The sequence below is a fragment of the Trichomonas vaginalis genome, chromosome II (assembly GCF_026262505.1).
Source record: "Trichomonas vaginalis G3 chromosome II, whole genome shotgun sequence".
Taxonomy (NCBI): domain Eukaryota; phylum Parabasalia; order Trichomonadida; family Trichomonadidae; genus Trichomonas; species Trichomonas vaginalis.
In genome coordinates this window covers 11,402,826-11,429,374 of record NC_067204.1, presented here as the reverse complement: position 1 = coordinate 11,429,374, position 26,549 = coordinate 11,402,826, and the positions used below count along the sequence as shown (strand labels likewise).

At 31.3% G+C, this 26,549-nt stretch overlaps 9 protein-coding genes and 1 pseudogene across 10 annotated transcripts, besides 3 other annotated features; 8 read left to right on the top strand and 2 right to left on the bottom strand.

The window, feature by feature from the left end:
• Positions 1 to 4,639: part of a mobile genetic element that runs on past the window's edge.
• Positions 41 to 3,516, bottom strand: TVAGG3_0526780 (annotated as a pseudogene). Its single transcript has one exon. A coding segment is annotated over exon 1 (3,476 nt).
• A 1,408-nt stretch (positions 4,640 to 6,047) lies between the features above and the next one.
• Positions 6,048 to 7,049: a mobile genetic element.
• Positions 7,050 to 7,395: 346 nt separating this feature from the next.
• On the top strand, positions 7,396 to 7,650 carry TVAGG3_0526750 (ATP binding; the record flags this gene model as incomplete). Its single annotated transcript, XM_001315546.1, has 1 exon — positions 7,396 to 7,650. One exon carries the CDS (start codon positions 7,396 to 7,398, stop codon positions 7,648 to 7,650), a length of 255 nt encoding a protein of 84 aa, XP_001315581.1.
• A 2,323-nt stretch (positions 7,651 to 9,973) lies between these two features.
• Positions 9,974 to 11,327, top strand: TVAGG3_0526740 (GTP binding; the record flags this gene model as incomplete). The annotated part of the gene is made up of 1 exon (XM_001315545.2): positions 9,981 to 11,156. One exon carries the CDS (start codon positions 9,981 to 9,983, stop codon positions 11,154 to 11,156), a length of 1,176 nt encoding a protein of 391 aa, XP_001315580.2.
• Positions 11,328 to 11,651: 324 nt separating this feature from the next.
• TVAGG3_0526730 (protein ubiquitination) lies at positions 11,652 to 14,380 on the top strand (the record flags this gene model as incomplete). Its single annotated transcript, XM_001315544.1, has 1 exon — positions 11,687 to 14,257. One exon carries the CDS (start codon positions 11,687 to 11,689, stop codon positions 14,255 to 14,257), a length of 2,571 nt encoding a protein of 856 aa, XP_001315579.1.
• Positions 14,381 to 14,577: 197 nt separating this feature from the next.
• Positions 14,578 to 17,273, top strand: TVAGG3_0526720 (antigen BSP-related family; the record flags this gene model as incomplete). Its single annotated transcript, XM_001315543.1, has 1 exon — positions 15,510 to 16,877. The coding sequence occupies one exon, from the start codon at positions 15,510 to 15,512 to the stop codon at positions 16,875 to 16,877; it is 1,368 nt and encodes a 455-aa protein (XP_001315578.1).
• A 347-nt stretch (positions 17,274 to 17,620) lies between these two features.
• Positions 17,621 to 19,476, top strand: TVAGG3_0526710 (photosystem I iron-sulfur center-related family; the record flags this gene model as incomplete). Its single annotated transcript, XM_001315542.1, has 1 exon — positions 17,925 to 19,424. One exon carries the CDS (start codon positions 17,925 to 17,927, stop codon positions 19,422 to 19,424), a length of 1,500 nt encoding a protein of 499 aa, XP_001315577.1.
• Positions 19,477 to 19,601: 125 nt separating this feature from the next.
• TVAGG3_0526700 (uncharacterized protein) lies at positions 19,602 to 20,069 on the top strand (the record flags this gene model as incomplete). Its single annotated transcript, XM_001315541.1, has 1 exon — positions 19,602 to 20,069. The coding sequence occupies one exon, from the start codon at positions 19,602 to 19,604 to the stop codon at positions 20,067 to 20,069; it is 468 nt and encodes a 155-aa protein (XP_001315576.1).
• Positions 20,070 to 20,462: 393 nt separating this feature from the next.
• On the bottom strand, positions 20,463 to 21,174 carry TVAGG3_0526690 (pseudouridine 5'-phosphatase protein; the record flags this gene model as incomplete). The annotated part of the gene is made up of 1 exon (XM_001315540.1): positions 20,475 to 21,158. The coding sequence occupies one exon, from the start codon at positions 21,156 to 21,158 to the stop codon at positions 20,475 to 20,477; it is 684 nt and encodes a 227-aa protein (XP_001315575.1).
• A 74-nt stretch (positions 21,175 to 21,248) lies between these two features.
• TVAGG3_0526680 (uncharacterized protein) lies at positions 21,249 to 23,689 on the top strand (the record flags this gene model as incomplete). Its single annotated transcript, XM_001315539.2, has 1 exon — positions 21,767 to 23,338. The coding sequence occupies one exon, from the start codon at positions 21,767 to 21,769 to the stop codon at positions 23,336 to 23,338; it is 1,572 nt and encodes a 523-aa protein (XP_001315574.1).
• Positions 23,690 to 23,747: 58 nt separating this feature from the next.
• Positions 23,748 to 25,330: a mobile genetic element.
• A 108-nt stretch (positions 25,331 to 25,438) lies between these two features.
• TVAGG3_0526660 (barbed-end actin filament capping) lies at positions 25,439 to 26,494 on the top strand (the record flags this gene model as incomplete). The annotated part of the gene is made up of 1 exon (XM_001315538.2): positions 25,450 to 26,271. The coding sequence occupies one exon, from the start codon at positions 25,450 to 25,452 to the stop codon at positions 26,269 to 26,271; it is 822 nt and encodes a 273-aa protein (XP_001315573.1).
• Between the last annotated feature and the right edge of the window lie 55 nt (positions 26,495 to 26,549).

Below are 26,549 nucleotides of genomic sequence, written 5' to 3'. Positions count from 1 at the left end.
TCTTCTGTGGCATTTCATTAAAAATAAAATATTTATTGTATTAAATAAATGGCATACAACATCCATTTTCACAACATACAGCCTTAGTGTGTGCTTCTGTTAATGCAGTCTTACCGATTGTTAAGCGAGTCATTGACCCATTTTTAAGTTGTAAATTAATATTCTGACCATCAAATATCACTTTATCATTTATTATATCCAAATAATTTTTAGGTGTTAATTGCTTATTTTGTCGTAAACTAACACCTTTCATTTTTTTGTGCAATCTTTTTAAAAATCACTTCCATCAATTGAACCGTTGAATGATGTATAACACTTAGGACATAAAGCAACCATGTTATCACCTTGTTTCTCAATTGCTAAACCCAATAAATTTTTTCTCATGTGCTTTTCTTCAGCTTTATTCTTTAATTTAGGTTTAAATTTCTCATCAAAACAAAAGAAATCAAAAGGTGCGAATTTGAAAATGTTTTTATCATAAAATTGTTTATCGGTAACAATTGCTTGAAATGGCTTGAGTGTTAGGAAGATTGGTCGCCAGCGATTGCCCAATAAGATGAATCAGTATCACCTTCAATGAAATGAAAACGATTAACATTCATGCATTTATACATAAAATCATAAATGAAACCAAATACCAGTATTTAGCATTATCTAAAGTGAAGAATGCCTCTTGTAAACATGTATCACATCTATAAAATCTATCTTAAGCATCACTTGATATGTATCCTCACCTTATTTCTCTTATGTTTTAAACTTATTTGACATACATGCAACGCGTGCCTTCTGTGCATTCATTATTTTAGTCTTTGCGTAATTTTGTGTATTCATTGCATCGTAACCATATGATCCATTAAGTGAAATTTTGCAAAATAAACTTTTTCCTTTATTTCCTTCTAATTCAGCCTTTTGTCTTTTCGTTCATAAATTTGTTCGCAAATTCATTAAAGCAAGTGTTTTTAGTAAATGTTAAAATTGATTGAATATCATCGATGATAAAATTAAACCTGTCGATTAGATACCAAAGATAATAAGAAGAAAAATGGTTGATATTGGTTGTGTGTGTTGATGCTAATTGAGTTAATTTTCTCTGTTTCTGGTCAACTGGTAAATTGTTTGATTTCATGTAATTATACATAAAACTGCCAATTGTTTTTTCATCTGTGATAATATCTAAGTTTCTTATTAGTAAAAAGTTTATGTAATCATTAATGTATTTTTCATCAATGTGACCCTTTACTTCAGCCACGAATAAAGTATTTTTCTTCTTAATTATTCCCAGTGCTTTTGCTTTCTTTGTTGCTGTATCACAAATGATAACACCATTCAATCTTCCCGGCATATACATTTTATGGTCAGTATATTGAATGAAATCATGAGGATTAGATGAAAATGATGAAGGATATAATGAATTAAAGTCAACTCCAACGAAATGAGTCATAATGTTGGTGGTGTCCTCATTTGATACAGTTTTAGTTTCTGGACTATATGAAAGTTTATTAATGTGCGTGATTCCTTTAAGATTAACACGATGTTGAACATTTGATAGACCACCAGTAATTCCATTACGGAGAATGTGATAAGCTTCAACTGAATCTAAAGTCATTGGTAAATTATTTTTTAATGCGTAATTTCTTAAATTGATTCTTAAACGTTGAACATCTTCATCTTTATTTGATTTTACGACATTGCAATAACAACACATTAACTGACAATTTTCTTTGGTGTGTGGTTTTTCATTATCGATTCTATCCAATGTTGGTTTATTTGCATATGTAAACGCTTTACCACACATTTTGCATTTAGATGAAAGGATTAAATCGTGATAGTATTGAAAATCATCCATTGAAACATTATTTTTAGTATCCCTTTCTGCTTTTTCATCTTGTTTCTTATATGATTCAATTTTATATTTCCAATACTTTTTCGTTAATTCAAAACTTGATTCTATCTCTTCCTCAGGATATTTTCATTAGGATTAAAGTCTTTATATGCTAAAGCGTAACGAATCATTGAAGCATTCGATGATAAAGAAAGATTATGAAGCATGTCAATTTTATAAACAAATGTTTCTTCAATAATTTTATCAATTGGGTCAATCATAATTTCAACATCTTTATTGCAATAATGAATAAAATATTCTAATCTATTCTTAAAGTTTTTAGCATTATTGAGATATATTTGATAATCACTATCTGATATAGTTTCTTGGGTTAATGCTGAATAAAATGAATCTTTCGTGAATGGTTCCTCTTTATATAATTCTTCTTCGTAATTTTCCCATGTGATGAATTGATAAGGGAAAAAGGATTTAACACGTGATTTATTGTTTCCGAAATCTTGAGTGAATTGGTCTAATGTCCCACCCGCTATATAATTTCTGATGTCAATAAATCTCAATTCATATGGAACGTTTGTTTTCTTTACAATGATTTGCTTAAATTGTGAAGATGAACCCAGCATTGATTTTATTTTCCATTTTGCAGTGTTTAAATCACGAAGAATTAAATTTAAATCAAACTTTCCCGAATTAAAACCTATGATATTCACTTTATTGAATTCCTCATCTAGAAGTTCTTTAAATGCTTCCTTCTGTTTTTCATTTAATGTATGGGACAAAGTCCCCGCCGTTTGGTCCGTTTGCGACTTCATTAATTCTTCATATTGTTCAATATTTGATTTAGCAACTAATGAATAGGTTGAAAATAAAAACTCAATCCAATCAGAAATAAAAGAATCACTCGAAGTTAAGCAAAAATTCCTCGTATATGTTTTATCATTTAATTTAACCGTTGATGATACCATGAATGGTTTTAAGTAAGCGTTCAAAGTTGCACACTCAGAAAGTTGTAATTCTTCTTTAGTCTCTAATGTTTCGAAGTCAAAAGTAATATAATATCTTGTCGGTTGATAATATTCCTGCAAATTATGAGCTAATAACCACTGATATATCTTCTGTTTCGTAATATGTGGTGCATATGGTTGCTGTGTCTTTTGCAACTGAACGTCTTGAATTAATCTCCCATTATTTTCTTTACATTTCTCACAATGCTTTAAAAATCTTCTTTGGTTTTTCCTTTCTGGATCATCACGGATAGAATAAACTTCTTCTTTACAATATGGACAAACTTTATAGCCGGTGAGTGCTTCAACGTCTGTTATTCTGTCAGCGTGAAGTTTTCCACATGGACTCTGTGTTAATAAAATATTTACTGTTTCAAATTCTGGATCTATCATTATTGATTCCACTAATGGAAAGTCTACCTTATTTATGTCCACGTCTTCTGGTTGAGGATCACAATAATAGAAATCAATATTAACATTTAACATTCTCGCTAATCTCTCACTTTCTGATGAAATGTCAAACCCTTCATATGCATCTATTGCTTCATTTAAATAGCTTCTACGAGTTTTAGGATTAACACCATCAGGAATGTTATAGAAGCGTTTAAATAACCTTCTACCTTCTGCTCTAATTTGATTATCATTCCTTTTAGCCGTTCCGTTTTTGTTCATTTATGTAAGAATAAAAAATTAAAAAATAAATAAAAATAAAGTTTATTTTTTAAAGCCCATAAAATGAATTAAGAACACATAAATTTTTATCATCTGCGACGTGACGAATACATTTTAATTTACTCAAGAATGCGTATCCTGATACATTAAATCTAATTCCTGTCTTATTTAATTTCACAACTTTGAAAAGGAATGTATGAATAGCTATAAAATGATGAGAAGATGTTTTATGGGTTGCTTCCATTTTTTCTGAAATAAATGAATAAATATAATGCTTATACGTTTTCATATCTTTTATATTCTTAATAACGAATGGTATAGACCTTTCCACTTCGTCTTCCTTCGGTGCTGTTCTTTCATATGAAACATTATTGGTATCTTCAATAATGAAACCACAATCACACAAAATTTTATATGTTCCAATGGTTTCTTTTGATATTTTATCTAATAAATCAAAAACTTTATCAACACCCGTGCATTTATTTAAATAATAATTTGTGTAAATATCATGATCTTCTTTCTTAATCGTATTAGTTGCATATGTCACGTTTCTAAGAGCTTTTTTGAATTTCTCAGAATCGAGAGGGGGTGAAAGTAAGATACAAGGGTATTTTTCATTATCAATAAATTGTAACTTATGTTTACGTATAAATTTAGTACCTTCTTCTGAAAGTGTTTCATCTATTTCGCCATCTAATAAATTTTGTGTTGATTCTGAGACATAATTTTTATATCTTTCTTCATGAGATTTCTGAACTTCTGATTCTGAAGCTGGGATATTCATTAAACCCTCTACTTCATTTTCATTATATTTTTCAACTTCTCTTAATTCCTTAATTTTTTCATCTATTTCATCTCTTATTTTTTTCAGTCTTTCAATTTCATTGTATTCATCATCTTTAATCCGTTCTTCATAATATTCGGGGAAAACATCAGGTTCTTTAGGTTTTTCTTCTTCAGATGTGGGATATAAGAAATTTATAACATCATCTTTATTCATTTTTCCATCATAATCTAAATCATTTAATAACTCGGCAAATTTTTGACAATTTCTTAAATAATATTTATTAACTTCATAACCTACCTCCTCTAATATATCCTTTATTTCCTCGTTTGTGAATCCTAATTTTTTAACGTTGTTAGTTTTGACGCTCATTTCATACAAAATAAAAATAAATTATTCAAAAATGTAAGACATGAATTTTTAAAGTTTATTTTTTATTTCATTATGGTAGTGAATCTTTTATTCATGAAAATAATTATTTCTAATTTCTTTTACTCTCTCGTACATACTAGATTTAAAGAATTCAGAACTTTTACCATAATCTCCTAAATGTTTTCTTATCCCTAACGTGTGCCAGTTATTATATGAAACTGAATAAACTTTATCTTTATCTTTACACCTTTCATCACTTCCAATATATTTATATCTCAGTTTTGATTTATTGGTTTCATATTCATTAACGTTTAATAATTCACAGTCTTCCTTTTTAAATAAATGTTTTATGTATTCAGGATTAACAATTCTATAATATTGCTTCCCTTTAAATCTTTGAATATAAACAGGAACACCATCCTCTAAAATTCGATAATCTATTTTATCTGGTTTTACTTGTTGGGTCATTTATGTAAGAATAAAAAAATAAACTTTTAAAATTAATATGTTAAAAAAATGATACAAAATCGCTCGATATTGTATGAATTCTTACGTTTACAAAAAAAGTCACAAAACCCATCCTATCCTACTACTCTGAAGAGATTCATCGCATTCACTGAAAGAGAAGAATATAATGAGAATCAAAAATTTCCCAATAAATTATATCCATTTAATAACAAAGGATATTCATTACTTGAAATATGTTGTTATCACGGAGCAGTTGATTGTTTCAAGTTTTTAAGAACGAATTTTGATTCAGAAATAACTCAAACATGCCTAAAATTTTCATTTTTAGGAGGAAATCCAGAGATTATTCATGAATGTTTGAAATATCAAAAACCAACTCGATATTGCATGCAATATGCAATTATTTCACACAACATTGATTTTGTCACATTCTTAATGAATGAATACAATATCAAGATTGATCTAATGTATTGCGGAATGTATAAAAATCTTGAATCATTTTTAGTTTATTTCGATCAAACACATGATATTAACAAATGTTTTATCTATTCAACGAATTTTGGTATTCCATCCCTTTGCAAATATTTCCTTTCACTTGGCGCTAATGCCAATGAAAAAGATCTATTTGAAGATACCGCTCTTCATATTGCCACAAAGAATAATTACAAAGAAACTATCGAGATTCTTCTTTCATATGGGGCAAATATTAATGAAAAAGATAAAAATGAGGAAACAGCTCTTCATTTTGCAGTAAGTAATAATAATAAAGAAATAACTGATATTCTTATTTCTCATGGCGCGAATATCGACGAAAAAAATACATTTGGACGAAAAGTTCTTCATTTTGCAGCAGAAAATAATAGTGTTATAACAGCTGAACTTCTTATTTCACTCGGAGCAAATATTAATTACCCTCTCAATTTTGAAAGCTTCGTTAACTTAATATCTCGATGAATATTGGATTAAAATTGAATTTGCCCATACCAATATATCTGATACAATATCCTTAAGTTTTACTAAAAAGAATTTTTTAAAATCCCTGCAGATTCGGGGATTTTTAAATTTTTTGATTTTTTTCGAAAATTTTTCAAAAAAAAAATATTTTCAGAAGAGCCTTAACGGCTAAGTTTTATGTTTAATGTTGAGTATCAAAAAGAATGGGCATCTGATATAGCCATCATATATCCCAGAAGCAAATAAAAATTCTGACTTTTTAAGCATAAAAAATGAAATTTTATTTTTTGCAAAAAACAGGCCACCCGGATGTACGTTTATTTGAGAGGAGGAGGATTAAATTTTTGAAAGCACTAAAATTTGTAAATATTCTAGTTATATAATAATATGCATTATTTTAAAAAATAAAAATTAAAGCACGTTAAAATCTTTTTTGATGAATTTTTACAAAAGCTACTCAGGATAATGCAAGATATGAGTAGTTAAACATAAATTTCAAATCAGATTTTACTTATAATAAATATTTTAAATTTCCGAAAATTAAGTTCAGATCGACTCTATACGTAGTAAATACTAAATAAGGTGCCAAAAACCTATTAAACAGTATCAAAACTATCAAGATTGTAATGTTTTTGAAGAAAAATTTATAGAATTATGGACTTCAAACAGATATTATGTAAATAAAAATAATATAATGAATTTATTTATTCGTATAATAGCAGTAATAAGTCGATTATTCACTTCTACTTCTGAGATTTGAATTTAATTTCGACAGAAAAAGAGATTCAAGAGGAAAATACTAGGGGATACAAACAGCCACCATGACAGGATTATTATGGAGCCAAGTTGTATTTTTTGATATTTTTAGAGTTTTCCTACCTATTTAGGTACCAAGTTATTGCTTAAAAATTAAGGTTCTAAATTCTGAAGTTTACATGATCCTCCCGGGCGCACCCTTAATGAAAAAGATAATAATGGAAAAACCGCTCTTCATATTGCAGCAGAAAGAAAATATAAAGAAACAGTCGAGCTTCTAATTTCACATGGTGCAAATATCAATGAGAAAGATAATAAAGGAAAAACGCCCTTCATTATACATACTTAGACAGCTTGTTGTTCTTCATCCTTTCGATATACTCATATCAAAACCTTTCGATAAACAACAACCATTTTCCAACATTGCCGGAGCCTACAAAAACCTAAAAAACTAAAGTTCCTTGTACATAAACCACTTGCTAACAGAGAAATCTTTACAGAAATGAGTGTTCTCCCATCAAGAGTCGTATTACTTATTTGACCAAATGGAGATGGAAAAATCATTAATTGCAAGATCATTCCACCATGCTTCTCATGTTTCTTTCTTCGATATAACATGCACAGAGATCATTACAACAGAAGTAGGTGAAAGCGAGCGTCATCTTCACTCCATTTTCGAGCGAGCACGCTCTTCATCATCAAGAGTCGTTTTACTTTATCACTCCTTCAAGAACTTTGTACAAAGTTTAAACGAAGTGACTGATAGATTATTAACCACTTTGCTAATGGAAAGTTATTGATCTAGTTTTTATGTTGATACTCTAATATTTAATGCTAATTCTGTTATTTTTAGCTTTTTGACTCTGTATATTCCATAAACACTGCAATAACATATTTTTTGGGTGTGTTATTAATATGAAAATTTGGATTTATGAAAAGGGCTACTAAATGTTTACTAATATTTATAAAGAATAAAATTATATCAATTAATAGTTAAACAAGAATGAAAACACTTATATAACTATAAGGAATTTTCAGATAGAGATTACATTTGCATGTACATTGTGTGAAATCAAATGTATCTACAAAACTTCTAATTTCCATCCAAAGAACTGCTCTTCTCGCATAGAAGCTGTAATCAATATTTAACGTTGTGTTTTTAACCCATGGTCCAGGGAATTTACCTTCTTCTCTATAGCTAGTATAGGCTCCAATTGCATAAGTCCAATATTTACTAGATCCACACTGCATATAGGTGTTATTACTATTACTAAGCATTAGGCCTCTCTATAGTTGATTGGATTTTGAAATCGATTGCATAAATTCTGAATCATCAGATCTAAATATTCGTTATTGTCATGATCTAATGAGGTTATATGAGGAGATTTTTAGTTTCGAAATCTTTTAAAAAATTGAGATATTTGTAAACTATTCAATTTATTTTTACATGGTAATAAGGTTAAATAAAAAGGAACGTAATCAAATACGATATGCAAGGATATGTCCATTCCTAGAGAAAACGAAATCATTGAAATTAGCTTTTGATTCGTATATCATTGATGATACAATCCAACGAGAAAAGAAAGTTGGATGCATTGTATCATCTGTTTCATATTTATAATTAGTTACATTTCTAATACCAGTTGCATACCCATTAAATATTGATTTATCAAACGCATTTGAGATATAAAAATTTAATTCTTCTGTTTTGTTATTTTCCCATAAATATTCGAAGTACTCACCTTCATATTTGAAGGAAGATATATAAACATGGCTTCTAAACTCTGTTGTTGCTTTTGTAAATGGAAATTCTTGTTCATTAAGTAAATTAAGGCATTCGTTTAACATTTTGTTTCCAAATCCAGGGGAACAAAACTTATGGTCATAAATAACTATTTTGTCATGAACAGATATTCCTATTGATGCAATATCTGAATAATATCTTCTTAATTTTTTTATTAGGTCTTCTGCATTTGAATCATGCGAAATTCTATAGTATCTGTACATGTCATTTATTAGATTGAATGGCAACATATCTGTTTCATCTTCTGCAAAAATTTTAAATGTAATTGAATTTTGATAAAAAGATTGAAGAAATTGCTTTGTCATATATGATGCTATTTTCGCATATGTCTTGTTATGAGAACAGAATGATAAGGAAGCAAATACGGGAAGAATAGGAGAAATTTGCTCAAAAAACGGCCATTTGTCACTAGTTCCTGTAACACATCTTCCATTTTTAATATCTATAAATGCATTAATTGAATATTTGCATAATCCAGCAATATAATCTGCAATTTTTTGTGCTTCAAGTAAATATGTTCGATTTTCTGATACTATATATGCGCTAATTAATGGTGCAATAACATTCTCAGCAACATAGCCTGTTTCGAAAAAAGAATTGTTTAATAATTTCTCAAATATATGTAAATCTAGATCAATTTGGTTATCAAAGAGCAAATTTGTTGTAAGAGTAGCTAATTCGGTCTCTGAAGTTGAAGTTACTTGCTTACATCGATTAGTTATTGGTCTAAATATATCAAATCCTTTGCAATGTTTCTGAAATAAGTAATATTGTTTGTTATGAGCTGGTTTATATTTATTAATTAGATAACTATTGTTGAAATGAAAAGGAATAAAAGCAAATGTGCTCTTGCGTCTAAATTTGAGCAGAATTGTGAAGAAGAATAGAGAAATTACAACTATAACGCTTAAATTTGCAATGAATCTAGCTGATCTGAATCGACGCCTCCTAAAGAAAAATCGGAGTCTGTGTATTATGTAAAATGAATTATGGAATAAACTATAAAACCAATTTATTGTCTAAAACATTATAGATTCTATAGAATTTACTCCATAGAGCAAATATTCCAAATGAAACAATTGCCTTCTTACAATATTTGTATTGCATTTGAGCTTTAATCCACATTGATAACATTATATGAGCACTTATGAAAACAAATTTCCTAATTTGATGATATTTTTAGGAAAATAGTTAGTATTTTGGTCTCAAATTCATAACCAATAAATTACATCTTATTTTAAGTCATTTTGCATATAAAATGCAAAATCATCCTAAAATCTTGAGAGACACTAAATCTTGTCACTTTTCTTCCTTTAGACTTAAAATATGGGACGCGTGAAATCTCACAGAGGCTCTCTTAAAATGGGTGCAGTTATCCGTAAGAAAGCTAAGGCCAAACGCGCTCGCGAGGCTAAACTTGCAAAGACAAAGCAATATCCAAAGCGCTCGAAGAAGATGTTAGTTGCTCCAAAGACAATGCCAAATCGCGAGGAGATCGAAGCATCAATCCATGCCGGCTCACAATTCATTAACGAAGTCTTTAAGCCAATTTCTCAGAAAGTTCAGACAGAGAAGGTAAAGTATTCCGATCAAATGGATGAGCTTCATCATCAAATCATTGAGCAATACAAGCAGAGAGTTGAGGAGGCTAAAAATTCCTACTCTACAATGCTAAGTTCCGTTGATGAAGCTGATGCCTTCATCGAAGTTCTTGATGCTCGTGATCCACAAGCATGCCGTTACCCAGAATTCGAGAATTCTGTCGCTGAAAAGAAGAAACCACTCATGATTGTCCTCAACAAATGCGATCTTGTCCCACGTGATATCGTCTACTCATGGATTGCTGAACTTAACAAGACAGCACCAACAGCTGGTATCTGTGCACTCGCTGCTGAACCTGCTCAGGCTTGCATTTCAGCTTTAATCGCTCAAGTTGCAAATGGAGCTTCAAAGATCGCTGTTATTGGTATTCCAAAGGTCGGAAAGTCAAAGATTTGTGAGCTTTCTCAATCCTTGATCGAATTACCATCAATTGCTTTCGCAGAAACAACATCAGACTTATGCTTACTCGATGCTGCTGTTTGGCAAGATCCAATGAACATATTTGCTACAGAAGTTGTATCTAGAGCTGTCCAGACAGAAGGACAACCAGATATCTTTACAATCTACGAGGTTGATGCTGGAATAGAAGATCCAGCTCAATTTATCGATGCCCTTTGCGATAATTACAAGATGAGACCAAAGGCTGCTTCCAAGAAATTCATAGAAACTCTTGTTTCTGGCACACAGCGCTGGTTCACTGTTCCTCCAGCTGATGTTCCACCAACACCAAACCCAGTACAAGAGGCAGCTCTTGAACTTTCAATCCCAATGGATCTTTCCACTACAAAGTATGTACAATTCCACCCAGGTGATAACATTACAGTAAATACAGAACTTCTCAACGAACAATTCGCAGAAGAGGAAGAGGGTGACGAAGAAGAAGAGGCTAAGCAAGAGTAAGCTTAATATTTACTATAAATTTTTAGAGTTAAAGATTTTATATATTATTAATTCAGATTTTTTAAATAATAAATCACCATTAAAAGATATGATTGATTTGACTGAAATCATGAGATTGTTACATATAAATTTCGAAATTCTCTTTAATCATGTGATCAAATATCAAAAAACGCAAAAATTTATGATTGATACTGCAATTTTGTGATTTTTAGGAACTGTCTATATAGTAGTATCAAACTTAGCATAAAGTTTTTAAAATTTCAAAATTCATTTCTTTTATATTCCCCATGCGTTATATAAAGTTCCTTAAAGTACATGAGCCATATAATTTTGTTATCACTTGGATTTCTATCAAAATGATGGAATTAGAAATTTCAAATTTTATTTAGTTGTGATTTGGTATGAAATCATATGAAGTTCAGATTGTTTTTCACAGAATGCTAAATAATCAAACAATCTGGAAGTGCGTTACATTACATTTCTAAACGGTTGAAACGTTTTCGTTAGGTGACGATTATAAATTTTTCAAAATGACTGTTCCTCCGACTATGACGGATGAGAAGAAGAAAATCAAGCTTACCAAGGAGGATTCGATTTTTAATCACGATTCCTTCTTGATCGTCCACAATGGAACAGAATATATTGTTAATCCTGTCATTTTCATTCAATACTCTCGTTATTTCACAGCAAATTTCCAAAGTGATACAAACAGAATCGTAGAAAACGATGTTTTCCAAGAACCCACATTCGAATGGTTCGTCAGAGCGTGCCAGCGTGAAGAAATTCAATTAACTGGCCCAGAGCTTGTCAACTTGCTTATTGTTGCAGAAAAATGGCAAGCACCAACACTCATTGCCAAGATTGAGGCATTAATTAAGTCTACTCTTTATCCAAACGATGTTCTTACGATGTATTCAAGACTTATTGATACAGACTATCCACTCGATCGTCTTGAAGCGATGATGAGTCAAAATCTCGATGAATACATGAATGACCCGCTCTTCCCGAAGCTCCCAATGAAAGTTATTCAAAAAGTTATCAGAAACGCTACAACATCAATCAATGCAATCAAAATCGTCAAGCTTTGCTACGCCATCGCTCAAGTTCACGGTATCGAAGCTATTACAATCATCGCTTCAAATACGTTTGATAACGTCACAATAGAAGAAGTTGATCAGTTATCTGACATCTTCCGTCAATGCCCATACGATGGCTTTGCTGCCATCTTCGATGCAGTCGGCCGCTGCATTCGACAGATTATTTCCCCAGGAAGTGAGAACTCCCAGTTCGTAACTCTCTGGACACAAGCTGAAAATGGTACAGGCGAAGACGCTTACACATTCTTCATCTACATCCAGAAGGAAGAAGGCCAGGAACCGAAATCCGAAACAGCCGCCTTATTCCTTAAGCTTGCTGCAGAACGTGGCCATCCAGTAGCCATGTACGAGTGGGGTAAGTACCTCCTGAAGATCGCCCAGACACAGGAAGAGCACCAGGCTGCTATTGAGTATCTTATCCACGCAGCAGGCAGAGATTACCAGCCAGCGCGTGCTGCTTTGAGACCATACCTCCCATTAACACAGGTTCCTCGCAACAACCGTCACTACGCTTATCAATGTTTGTCTCTTCAGATATTCCTTATGAATTTGAACAATCTCAACCTTATGCAGACATCCCAAGCTCTCTCACAACTTCAATTCGCTACCACAGAAACAGGAATCAACATCCTCGCCGACAATATTCTAAGAGCCGTCGAAGTTAGACAGAGAAACATCGAACTCTACGGTGAATTAGTACAGCAATTAATTCAAGAATCTACAACAGAAAACTCTTTCGCTGAATTGAAGCAAGTTTTGTTCACAAAGATCATTATCGCACTTTGCAACCCAGATCCGAAGTTCAAACAATTCACATACACAAGATTCCTCTTCGTATGTCGTAACCATGAGGTCTTTACTAACAACGAACTCGAAGAAAGTATCAGTGAATTTATCCGCGGCCGTCCACAGTTTATCAAGTCATCAATGATGCTGTTCTACTGGTTCGCCCCAATTATCAACAAAGAAGACGAAAGTTTTACTCTTATGTCGCAGAAATTAGATGAATTCCGTGGCGGCTTAGGAAACCTCGATCCAACGATCATTTCATTCAAGAAAGATTTCAAGAGATGCATGCATGATGGAAACTGGCAGAGATTTACAGAATCCAGAAATAATTATTCTCCATACAACAAGATGAACATTGCTTTAATGAATGATAACATCGCTGACTTCGAGCGCATGATTTCACCCACCGATTTCGATCTCAACCAAAAGATTGAGAACGATTGCTTCGATCTCGGTATTCCAAACACCGAACAGATCTCTCTTATCCAATACGCAGCTCTCCAGGGCGCATCCAACTGCTTCATGGCCCTAGTTCAAGCCGGCGCTGAATTTTTATCCGATACAGATAATACATCAGCGGTTTGTGCCATTGCCGGACAGAATTTCTTCATCATGAACTTCACGTTAGGCAGCCAGGGGGCTCTCCGCGAGGAATTGTTCAGAACCGCCGCTAAATTTGATAACATGTACGCTTTGGCCTACATTTTACAGAGCGGATGCAACGTAAACTGCGCGGATGAGAAGGGCTACACGGCCATGCATAGCGCTGTCATAAGATCTCATTTGGATTGTGTCAAATTCCTTACAACTGTTGATGAAATCGATGTAAACATGTTGGATAGCAACAAAGCATCACCATTACATTACGCTGTTTGGAACGATGACGTAAATATCGTTACATTTTTAGTATCATGCCATGGAGTTGATCTAAACATCGCCGGAGCCAACAGCAGAACACCGCTACATGAAGCTGTGAAGAATGGCTACCTTGATGTCCTCCAGATCCTTGCAAACGGTTATGGCATCAACATTAATTGTGAAGATGACGACGGAGTAACACCATTCCACCTCGCTGCAAAGAGAGGACACGATTCTATTGTCCAGTTCCTCAAGAACTGCCCTGGAATAGATTTGGATTGCAGGACAAAGGACAACGAAACAGCAGCTGACTTGGCAAAGACAAAGGAGATCAAGGATATGATTACTAATGCTTAACATCTATTTTATTTGAATTATTTTATATATATAGTTTTGGGAATTAATTAGCGAAAAAATTATATTTTTTTTATTTATGATTGAACATTGATAAAAGTTTTTTTTTCTTATTTTTTTGATAAATATTAATAATATTTTTTATAATTGAATCAATTTCCTCATTATACAATTCAATGATACTAAAACTCTCATGGATGACTAAGTGAAAATCTGTTGCCGAAGCACTCTAATTGTCATATTGTTTTATTTATAAAAATGGCAGATTTGAACTTTCAAATTTCTGAAATTGAAAACTTGACTTTTCAAAATTTTGTTTTTCTTTTTCTTTGCTCATTCCTGCGAGGAATGTCCAAATGAGGAAGACCTTATGATAAACCAAGGTGTAACAGAAATAAATTCACATCAATATGAAGATTGTATCCAAATTAAAACAATAACGTTTCCAAGTTCTTTAAAAATTATCAATTATGGCACATTTGAAGGATGCACGGGCATAAAAAATCTTACTTTGCCTGACTCATTAGAAATAATTCAAAGCAATGCTTTTAAAAATTGTATAAATCTTGTCAGTATTAAATTTCCATCATCTCTCAAAATTATTAATTCGAGCTGTTTCGAGAACTGTATTGAACTTCAAGACATTGAACTTTATGAGAATATTATTTTAATTGGCGAAAGATGCTTTTTTAACTGCACCAATATTACTAAAATTACTATTTCCAGTACTAATACTCAAATATTAAGTGAGGCTTTCATGAATTGCGAATATTTAAATACTTTTTCACTTCCAATAAATATCATTGAAATCTCAGCGAGAACTTTCAAAAATTGCTACTTACTCGAAGTAATAAAAAATTTAGAATTTGTTAAGATCATAGGTGATGAAGCCTTTTGTAATTGTTATAATCTAATAAATCTTGGCTATTCAGATAGATTAGAAATAATTGGAGATAGATCATTTGCAAATTGCAGAAAAATGGTATATATTTCATATGGATATCTTTCCAAAGTTGGCAACGACTGTTTTGCAAATTGCACAGAGCTTACTACATTTTATATGAATAATAAAAATATAGAATTAGGAAATTATTCTTTTAACAATTGTACAAAACTTACTAAATTTGTTTATGATTTTAGTCAAACAGAAAACATGTATATATCGAAAGTTCCAAAAGGATTATTTAAAAATTGTGTTTCTTTAGTTAATTTAGATAGAATTTTTGTAACAGAAATAATTGAAGACGAAGCTTTTATGAATTGCTACAATTTAAATGATATTAATTATAAAATACAAGGCTATATTGGCAAAAATGCATTTCAAAATTGCAAATTCCAAAATGTTGAATTGGATTGTTTAGGAATTAATGATTATGCCTTTTATAAGTGTACTTCTTTAGCTACAATTGTTTTACATGATACAGTCAAGTATATTTCTAGTGGCGCTTTCCAAGCGTGTTCAAGTCTAAATTCATTAAAACTTTCAAAGAATTTGGAAGTACTCGGAATTCAAGCATTTTTTGACTGCTTGTCTCTAAAAGATTTGAGTATTTATACAAAATTAACAAACATCAGCATTGGAGCTTTCGAAAACTGTAAAAGTTTAGAAAGTTTGAACCTTGGAAATAATATAAAATCCATTGATTCAAGAGCGTTTTATAATTGCGAAAATTTGGTTTCTATAAGTTTCACTCCGAGTTTGGAGATCATTGGAGAATCATCTTTCTTTAATTGCAAATCATTACCTGAAATCAAACTTCCTTATAGTATGAAAACACTTCATTCAGATGCATTTTATAATTGTATAAGTTTATCATCTCTTACCATACCAAATTCATTAGAAGTCATTGAGAAAAATACATTTTATAATTGTCAAAGTCTTACGAGTGTATTATTGCATGAAAATATTCGTTTTATTAGTTCTTTCTCATTCTTTAATTGTTCTAGTTTGAAAACAATTACATCAGTTGTTCCATCAAATGCAACATTTGAAGATAACTGTTTTACAAACACGATATCTTTGAAAACATTAATATTCGGATCTAATAACTTCGAAATTCTTCGATTTTCTAATAAAGAAAGCCTTACAGATGTCACATTTGCATCAGATACAATCAGTGTTACTCCATCATTGTATGATTTTAAGAAATTAGAGAAAATCGAAATCAACAGTACAAAATCTGTTTCTATACAAAAGAACTTTGCATGCAGTTCAAAACTTTCAATATATTTATATAACAACATTAGCTCCATTGATGATCATGCTTTTGATGGCTCAGAGATTGAGTTATTTGTTTACTGTGGTGTTAACACAATCAAAGGGAAATTCCTTGAAAATGCAAAGAAATGCAAAACAGTTTTTGTCGGGAAGTATTATTTTGACTCAAAAATCGGAGGAATTAATGCAGAAAAAGATAAAATTCCTATGTTTTGCAAAGAAAATATTACTGTTAAATCCAATAGATTGCAGAAAATATTGATAATTGTTTTCTCATCTGGCTTATCTATTTCTTTGATAATTGCTCTAATTATCATAGTTAGGCAACATAGTATTAGGCAGAATCAAAAGAGGATTCAAGATAAATTGCTACTTGGAGCAAATATTATTAACGACTTTGGGTGAAAGTAAAAAGCCCCAAAATGAAAACAATGGAATGTATTAACATTTTATTTGGCTTTAAATTAGTAAAAAGCGTGTTTATTTTTATTCATTAATCATACATTAAAATGGTCAATAACGAGAAAACGCGTAATTGTATATTAACATTTACGTTCTTACATCCATAAAATAATTCAAAAGTGGATCAAAATTAAAATTTTGTAATTAGCAATTGCTTAATAAATCTGTGATTGCATTTTCTTTTTCACAGTTTATGAAATATATTGTTCAATCATAATGCCATCTTCAACTAAGAAACTTACAATTTGATATAAATTTTCCTTTATCGCAAAACTGTGAGCTTATTCATGAATATCAAGAAAATTCCATAAAATAATGATATACATGATGCATTCTTTGCAATTTTAATATCGGATCTTCAAATTAATGAAACCCCGTGTTGTTTCTATTTAATGTAAAATTTGAAACAATTCATCCAAAATAACTGATATTTAGATTCATATGGTGTCCAAAATATAAGAAGATTCTTTCATCAAATTTATTTTATTATAAAATACCTTTTCGGAACTAAACTTGGATGAAACTCATCACTAATTTAACAATTTACTAATATCAAAATCTTTTCTGCATGAATTCGTTTCAAACGTATTTTCATTAAAAATTCACTTGATATTTTTGATGCTCATCGACTCTCCTAAATACTGTGACATGGTATCTCAAAGTGGACTAATACAACAAAGCTGATTCCCAATTTTGGTGTTTTTTGATTTTTCTCCATCAATTCAATTATAAAATAACTTTGCCAAAACCAACTATATCAAACACAAATTAATATATTGTTTAATTAACACTAATTTGGCTACTGGCCAACTAGCGGTTTTTCATTTTATCAAAACTGATTCCACTCTCAATTTATTTTCCTCAAAAATATTAAAAACATGTTTAGATACATATGATAAATATATTTAAAATGTCAATCTATCGTTTATTTTGAGAAGATTAGTTTAGAAATATTTGAATAGATTTTATCATTTGAGGCACTTTAATTAAATGTTGACAACAGCAACATCCTCATCTTCATTCAACAGATTTGTAAAAGTCATTGTTGATGGAGTTCCATATGAAGCAAAGCCGAACGAGAGAATCCTTGATTTCTTTAGCCGTAACCACATTCAGATCCCACACAAGTGCCAAGGAATGCATGAGTGCGGTCTTTGTCGTGTCATTGCTAATGGTAAGAAGGAATTCTCTTGCAATACTCGTATTACAGAAGGCATGACAATTAACACCCAAGATCCTGGCATTAAAAGATCGAACATCAAGAAAGTACAGCGAATGGCAATGAAAGATGAAGACATTGCTAATGCTTACAGGATGATTCAAGATCCAACAAGGAAACAAACCCATACAGATATTACAACGGGTTCCATCTCATTAAATCACGCCGCTTGCATTGATTGCTACAAATGTGTTGATGTATGTCCAACTGGCGCTCTAACAAAGGGCAATCACCTTCAGACATTTGGTCATTTCGGTCTTCGCGACTCTGGCTGTGTTTCTTGCGGTGCCTGCGTTGATGTTTGCCCGACAAAGGCCATCACAGTCACAGATAACATTCCAGTCTGGAGAGGTGCCATGAAGATCAAAGAATCTACAAAGGTTGCTGTTGTTGATCTTACTCTTTGCCACGTCATTGAGAAGGAATTCGGACTTCCAGCAGGTTCAATGACATACGACAAGCTTGCTGTTATCCTTAAGAACATGGGCTTCCAATATCTTCTTGATGCTGCTCTTATCAACGACTACGAAATTGTTAAAGATGCAGCTCGTATTTTCAACCATCATACACAAGGATTCCTCCAGACAATTGGCTCTTTCTGCCCAACAATGACACGCAAGCTCCTTGAATACCCACCAACACCAGCAGAAAAGGTCGTTGAGTTCCTTACAACACCAGAGCTTGATGTTACAACATTTGTTATTTCAGATTTTCTTTCACGCCGTTCTGAAGCTACATTCTACATCAACAACCCAGATATTTACCTCTCAGTTGGTGTTACAACAGCAGAATTCATCAAGATATTGAAAGAAGACAAGCCATCATTCGACGGAACACCATGCGAGATCTTCCCTCTCGGATCTGCTCAAGGCACATCAGCCATTACATCAGAACGCTTTGCTGATGCTGTTGTCTCAACATTCGGCAAGAACTACCTTACAATGAGAACACCACCACTTAACTTCAAGAAGGTTGATGAAGGAATCAAGATTGCCGAATTCCCAGTTCAAGATGAAATCACAGCCCAAGTTGCTGTTGTCGAAGGTGTTTCTGATGTTGACAGACTCTACGAGAAAGACTACAAGAACATCATTTACATTTCTCCAAACGAGAGATTACATCCAAACACAGTTTCTGCACTTCCTTCAATCGATGCAGAGGCTTCAAAGAGAAACATCAAGCTCGCACATGAAAATCCAGATGCAATGATGCTCTGGCACAGATTCCTTAAGGAAATCGATGATGAAAAGTGGCTCAAGAGGAAGAAGTAAGAATATAATTATATATTATTGCTTTTTCGTTCGTTCAACATTTAGTTTAAACGTATTAATTTTAATTTTATATTTATATCATATTGTATTTCATAGAACAACATATTGTAATGCTGCAAAATATCAATTATTGTATCTGGGAACCAAATTTTGGTCAGTTTTTCACATATAACATCAATGGATTTTACAATAGAAAATACTTTACAACAGATTATGGCGAAAGCTAAAGAAAATCCCGAAAATGAAAAGAAAGTATATCAGTCTCTAGAGTCATTGCTTCGATATCTTCAAGATATATTTTTCGAAACAACTATTGAACCACCAAATCAATCGTCAAGTAATACTGTTGAACCAAAAAAGATCACAAAAAAGCTTGTCAATTATGATGATAAAGAAAAGGCTAAAGAATTTCTTGAAGAAATTTCACATCGATATTCTCATTCATTTTCACAACCAGAATTAGTTAAATTTGCTACTTCTATTGGACCAAAACATGGAATTTTTATTAGTCGAGATCAAAAACGAAACAAAGTTTTAATCACTTTATGGTTAAAGTCACATTTCGAAATTCTAGAGCAAGAATTAGGAGAGTATGCTTCAACTTTGCAAAAGATCGAAGAACCAGCTTTGATAGCAGGAAAATAAAAAATCTTCAATCTTTAATTTTCAAAAATTAAAGAAATATATCATAAGGATCACACACAATAGCACATTTAAAACAAATTATCTTTTGTTCAAAGTAATTCATTCATAACCCTTGCATATTTAAAATTTACGATAAATTGTACACATTAAAGCAAATATCTAACATTAGAACAGTTACTAATGCCATTGATCCAGCTTCATTCTACAGTTTCTATAGAAAACGAATCGCAATAGATTCATCTTCTCTGAATGATAAAAATTGCTAATTACAAAGAAGTTTTCGAATGGTAGACTAACATATATTGTTGGTCGCTTCTATCTGTATAATTATATCATTCAAGAATAAAAATAATTTTGATTTTATTTTTTATCAAACATATGCATGAATATTATTTTAATTATACATTATTTTGTCTCAAAATCGAATGATTCGAAATTGAAATCATCAAATGAATTAATGATAAGTGTTGGCTTCGCTTCAAGTTTATTTAGGGATTCATCAGGTTTAACAGTTTGTCTCCATAAGAGAACTGATGGCATATTTGCTGAGTTTGCTGCTTTAATTCCTGATGCAGCATCTTCAAAAACTAGAACATTTTCGGGTGGAAAATCACAGATATGTGCTGCAGCTTTTTGGAAGATTTCGGGATCTGGTTTGGCATGTGAAACTTCATCACCACAAAGTATATAATCAAAATACTTTTCAAAGTCTCTGTGATTTTGAATTTTGTTTTCATAATCGTGTCTTAAAGAACTTGTAGCAATACCTAGCTTTAATCCGATCTGTTTAAGAGTTTTGACGATCCTTTCTACTCCAGGGACAAGTGAGCATTCTGGGAACATTTTATCAAGATATTGGAAACGAAGTTTGACCATTTCTTCTGGTGTCAAATTAAGTTTGTAGTGGTTGATTATGTTTCTGCATGATTCAATATCTGTTCGGCCATTATTGAGGTTAAAAAGCCAATCTGGATACTCTTCTCCAATGATAATACTGTTTACTTTACGATATATTGGGATTGTATCAAGAAGAACGCCATCACAATCGAAAACCGCTGCTTTGATTGGATAAGGCCACACTTTGGCCATTTAAAAAATGATTTTTATATATTGAATGAAAATAAACATTTCAAAGTTTAATTGAGAGTGCATCAACAAAAAATTATTTTTGGGGTGGTCCGCACCCGTAAAATTCTTTTCATTTTTAATGTTGATAACTCCTACAAAAATGTGCATTCGAATGAATTACTGACTCACTCTCAGTCTACTTTCAAAGAATTACACTATCATGACAAATTCAAACAAAAGATCGAACTTTCATCAACTATTTTGGAAAATTCGACTTTGATTGCAAGTAATAACATCTTTGAAATAATCACATAAACTATGCTAAAGAGTTAGTTCACTTTTACCTATCATTTTATCCTTCTTTAATTTTCATTTTATATTTTTTTGAAACAGAAATCAAATCTAATTTCACAACCTGCTAATCACGAATCACATGAAACTATATTCCTTGTCTTGATATTAGATATAATTTATAATCAAATATCTAATATATCAATAGCTAAAATGTGTACATTTTTTGTGCAATTGCATATTAAGTTGCTTAATTGTCGATACATTTATAGAATAATATTCATTTCAATACAATAACATTTTAGATAGCAAATATAAGATAATAATATTATTTAAACATGATTTTCTTTATTCTTTATCAAAGTACTAGTTTTGAACCATTTGATTACAGAGATGAAAATCAAGAAGTTCTTATTGGTTGTTCATCTGAATTAAGTGGTGAAGTTGTTATTCCTCGAACTGTCAAAGAAATATATAGTGAAGGTGAATATAATTATGCCTTCAAGAATTGTAGAGAAACAATCACATCAATTAAATTTGAAGAAGATAATAAAATTATCAGTATTAATAATTATAGCTTTTATGAAACAAAAATAGAATCAGCAGATCTCAGTAATTGCAATCATCTTACATTGCTAAATGGAACAGTCTTTCGTGATTGTAGAAGATTGAAATCAGTTTTACTTCCTCCAAATATTTCAAGTATAGGAAGTTTTTGCTTTTATTTTAATGCTTTAACATCAGTAGATTTACCAGATTCTGTAGAGACTATTTATGAATATGCATTTAGATATAGTGGTTTAACAACCATAAATATTTCAAAAAATTCTAATTTGAAAAAAATATATTATGGGTGCTTTGATAACGCAAAATTTACAACATTTTTTATTCCGAAATCATTAGATGAAATATCGTCTGATGCATTTAGTTATTGTTTTTGTTTGGAAAACATATCAGTCGATCCAGAAAATAAATGTTATAAAAGTGATTCTAAAAATGTTTTTACAGGAACAGATAATTCAACGTTATTTAGAGTTGCATCATCATATTCAGGTGAATATATTGTTCCGAGTTATGTAACAAAAATTTCTAATTGGTGCTTTTTTAAAGCGAATATTTCATCTATTCAACTTCATAACAATATTACATGTATTGGTGATAATGCATTTAATTATTGCAGTTTACTTTCATACATTGAGTTACCAATGAATATTACATGCATTGGCGCCCTAACATTTTATTTTTGCACATCGTTATCAAGTATTGCAATCCCAGACAATGTAATTTATATAGATGTTCTAGCATTTTCTTATTGTTCATTAAAAAATATCACAATCCCAGAAAAAGTAACACATATTTTTGGAGGGGCATTTTGTGACTGTAGATCACTTTCAAATATCATAATTCCAAAAAATGTAATATATATTGGTGATGGTGTATTTTCTCGGTGTACTAGCTTAACTAATATTACATTCCTAAATAATATCAATACTATCACATTTAAAAGAAACGCATTTGAACATATTCAAAATCCCATGAATATCTACATCCCAGGCAAGTTTATTATTTCTATTTTAATTAATTTAGAAGAAGATGATGAAGAGGATTTTAATGAAGAAGACTATTTCTCCGTATTTCCAAATGGAAGTAATTTATATATTACCAGCCAAACAGTTTTATCAAACTCATCTAGAGCTTTATTTGGAGAAAAGCGATTTCATGTTCACTTTGATAACACAATTAAACTTTCAGATCAAACTACAATTGATGTTCTTCAATATATTTCCATTGAAAATATCTCTATTGCACTCTTAGCTCCTAAAACACTGCATAACAATATTTGGTATCCATCTAAACTTTTCCATCTCATGAATCTCTTCATAAGCATTAGCAAACGAGCTGTTTCTTGAATAAAATGTTTATTTTGTTAATACCATTTTTTACAAAAATGGCGAATATTTCAATTTATTTAAATGAATTGCATTCTAGGATACTCTGTAATATTCTAGACTATAAATTCTATATAAATTAATATTGAGATTTCAATGGTATAATGATATGAAAGCATGCATCAGTATTAGAATCTGGCATAAAATATATACGATTAATACTTGATTCTGGAAATTGATATTATTGGGATCAAATTATTTCGAGTTCATATTTTGGATTAAAGCTTGAAGATAGATATACCATGGGTGATAAGTGTTTCTACTTCAAAACGCAGCAGTTACGAGTCAATATATGCTGAAATTCAGGGAATTTAATGAGATTCTTTATGAAATAAAAATGTAAATTTGACATGCCCCTAATCGATTTTTTAAAGGTACATTCACTAGGCGATAACAGTAAAATGGGATGAAAATAGGATAAATAGCATCCCTATATAGTGCCTAACAATATTTATACGGGCCAAAAAAATTTGGCTAGAGATTTGGCGAGTTATAAAACTTAGAAAATTGAGAGGGATTTTTATTTTTGAATTTTTTTTGGAAAGTTAAAATTGCGATTAAAAATCGATTTCCAGGAGAACTAAGCATCTCATCATATATTTAAATCGATAAAAATATTAAATAATAGTTGAATAGTATAACAACGTGAAATTATGGCTGAATCTACAGAAAAAATGAACATATTTGACATTTTTGAAAATTCATACGTTAGATGGTGACAGACTCATAAACTATACTTTAGCTAAGATTGATATATGGTTTCAACAACACATGGTTAAAATCGTAAAAATATTTTAGATTTCAAAAAGATATATATGGTAATATAATGGAACAAAGTCAACAAATAGCATGTTAAATATGTTATAATTAACTTTTTATTAGATCCAATAGTAGATATCGAATGGTTTCCAGCTTTATGGTTAAATATTTTCTTTTCGAGCTTCTCTTTAACTGTTGTATTAAGGTTGTAAATTTTTGATGCTAGAAACTATGGAATCTTCTTTGCTGCTGCATTTTTCTTGAGAGTTCTTGCAATTTCGAATAGATCTGCGCATTGTATGAAATGGAGGCTTTAAAATATCTTGAAAACAGAATAGGACTGCTTTTCCAAAGGAATGCTTACTTGTAAATCAGAGAGTTTCAAATTGACAGCAAGATTATCATCATAACTTTCGATTTTGCTGCGAAAAAGGAAGACAAGTAATTAACAAATCATTTACTGTTGTTCATCAAAAGAAGAAAACTTTGATAACAACTAATGATGATAAAATCAAGCTATCTTTTAATATTTTAAATTGATAAGACATTCAAAATATTTGAATGGTTTAAAATATTTTCTTTTAATTTCTATAAGATATTATCATGATTATATAATAAAATTTAAATTTTTATTCAAAAAGGCAATATTTCAAACTTTTAATTTCAAAAATCTTAATTCTGCAATAAGTGTATTTAATTGTAGCAAATTTAATGATCCTTCGTCATGCTTAGCAATTTGGAACTCATAAATTAATGATTTCTTCAAGTAAAATTCTGCATTATTTCAAAAGTCAATAATTCTCTAGTAACTTTTCTTCAAACCCTAACCATTATATTATATGTATAATGGAGAATAATTGCAAAGAAAGATAGCCGAATTTACTGGGTAGTTCTTGTGATGCGAAATAATTGCAAATTAACACCTAGTTTTAACAGCATCATTCTCTTTTTGCTCTCATTTAAATGCATTCGCACACTTTAATTTTGAAATATAAGAGTTTTGGAAATTATCAAATTTATCTGCTCAAATACTATAGATCTTCATAAGTGTTAATAGAATCATTAGCCTTACATATAGTGTTTAATATAATGATGCACATTATACTGGGATTCATTCCTTATTCATCTAGTTATTATAAGATTTACAACCCCATGAAAATTTAAAATTTTGTCAAAAATAGTGAATGTACCTTTGATTTTTTTAATATATAATAACAGTAGGACCTAGTACAAATCCATTTTTAATAATGAGAAACAATTTATTCATGATTTGAAATTGAAATAAACCGTTTCACATTCTTTTCTAACTTCACATGAGTGACGATTCCAAAATCAAGGAAGTATACCAGCTTCTCAGGCATATTCAGCCATCAAAAATAGAACACCGTCGTGAGGATTCTATTACATTAGCACCAGATTTGGAGGACGAAATTCTTCAGACAGTTGATGTACCACTCAAAATTGTCCAGGATGAAGTAAAGAACGCCCCATACATCGCATGCGAATTTAACCGCGATCTCGACAGCTACAGATCACCAATCAGCAACAAATACTTCCCAAGTTTACCAGACGGCCAGAAGCTTCCAAAGCGTCTTCGCAATATGGAAATCAAGGCTAACACAGCTTTCGGCGCTTACACACACCTTTACTACAACGGCGGCATTTGCTCTGTTTATTTCTGGGAAATCGATAAGGGAGTCTTCGGATGCGGTGTTTTCATCAAGAACGAAATCGACACAGAGCTTCGCAGTGGTGAGCACATCAAGGGCTCAATCAACTGCGCAGATACAATCGAAGTTGATGAAACCGATGAAACAGCTACATACACACTTACATCCTCTGCCATCGTTAATGTTGAACTTGATGTCGGCATTGGAACACCACTCACAATTTCTGGTTCCACATCTGACAGAAAAGTCAAGAAGGCCAAGTGGGGCAATGATAATGACCACATCGTTAACATCGGCCAGCTCGTCGAATCTAACTCTGCCAACTTTAAGGACACAATCGACGGAATCTTCGTTGGCAAGATGAAGCAGATCATGGATCTCCTCGCTAACAACGACGGCCGTGCTCAACAGGCAGCTATGGCTGAGGCTTTCGCTGCTCAGGCTCGTGCTCGTGGCCTTAAATAATTTCATTCTTTTCTTTTTTTTTTTGAAATACTTCATCGTTATAAATTGCACTGATGAACATCTATTTCTAAATATCTCTGCATCAAAATAATCCATCAACTCTCTTTTCTCTTCCTCCATAAACCAAATATTGAATAAATAACATAAAATCTGCTTATCACCAATCTAGAAATACTTCAAACATACTAGTCCCTGCACAAAATCAAAGTAATTATAGATATATGAGTAAACATAAGATATTCAATTATTTCTAAAATTGTATTCATGTAAACTAAGTA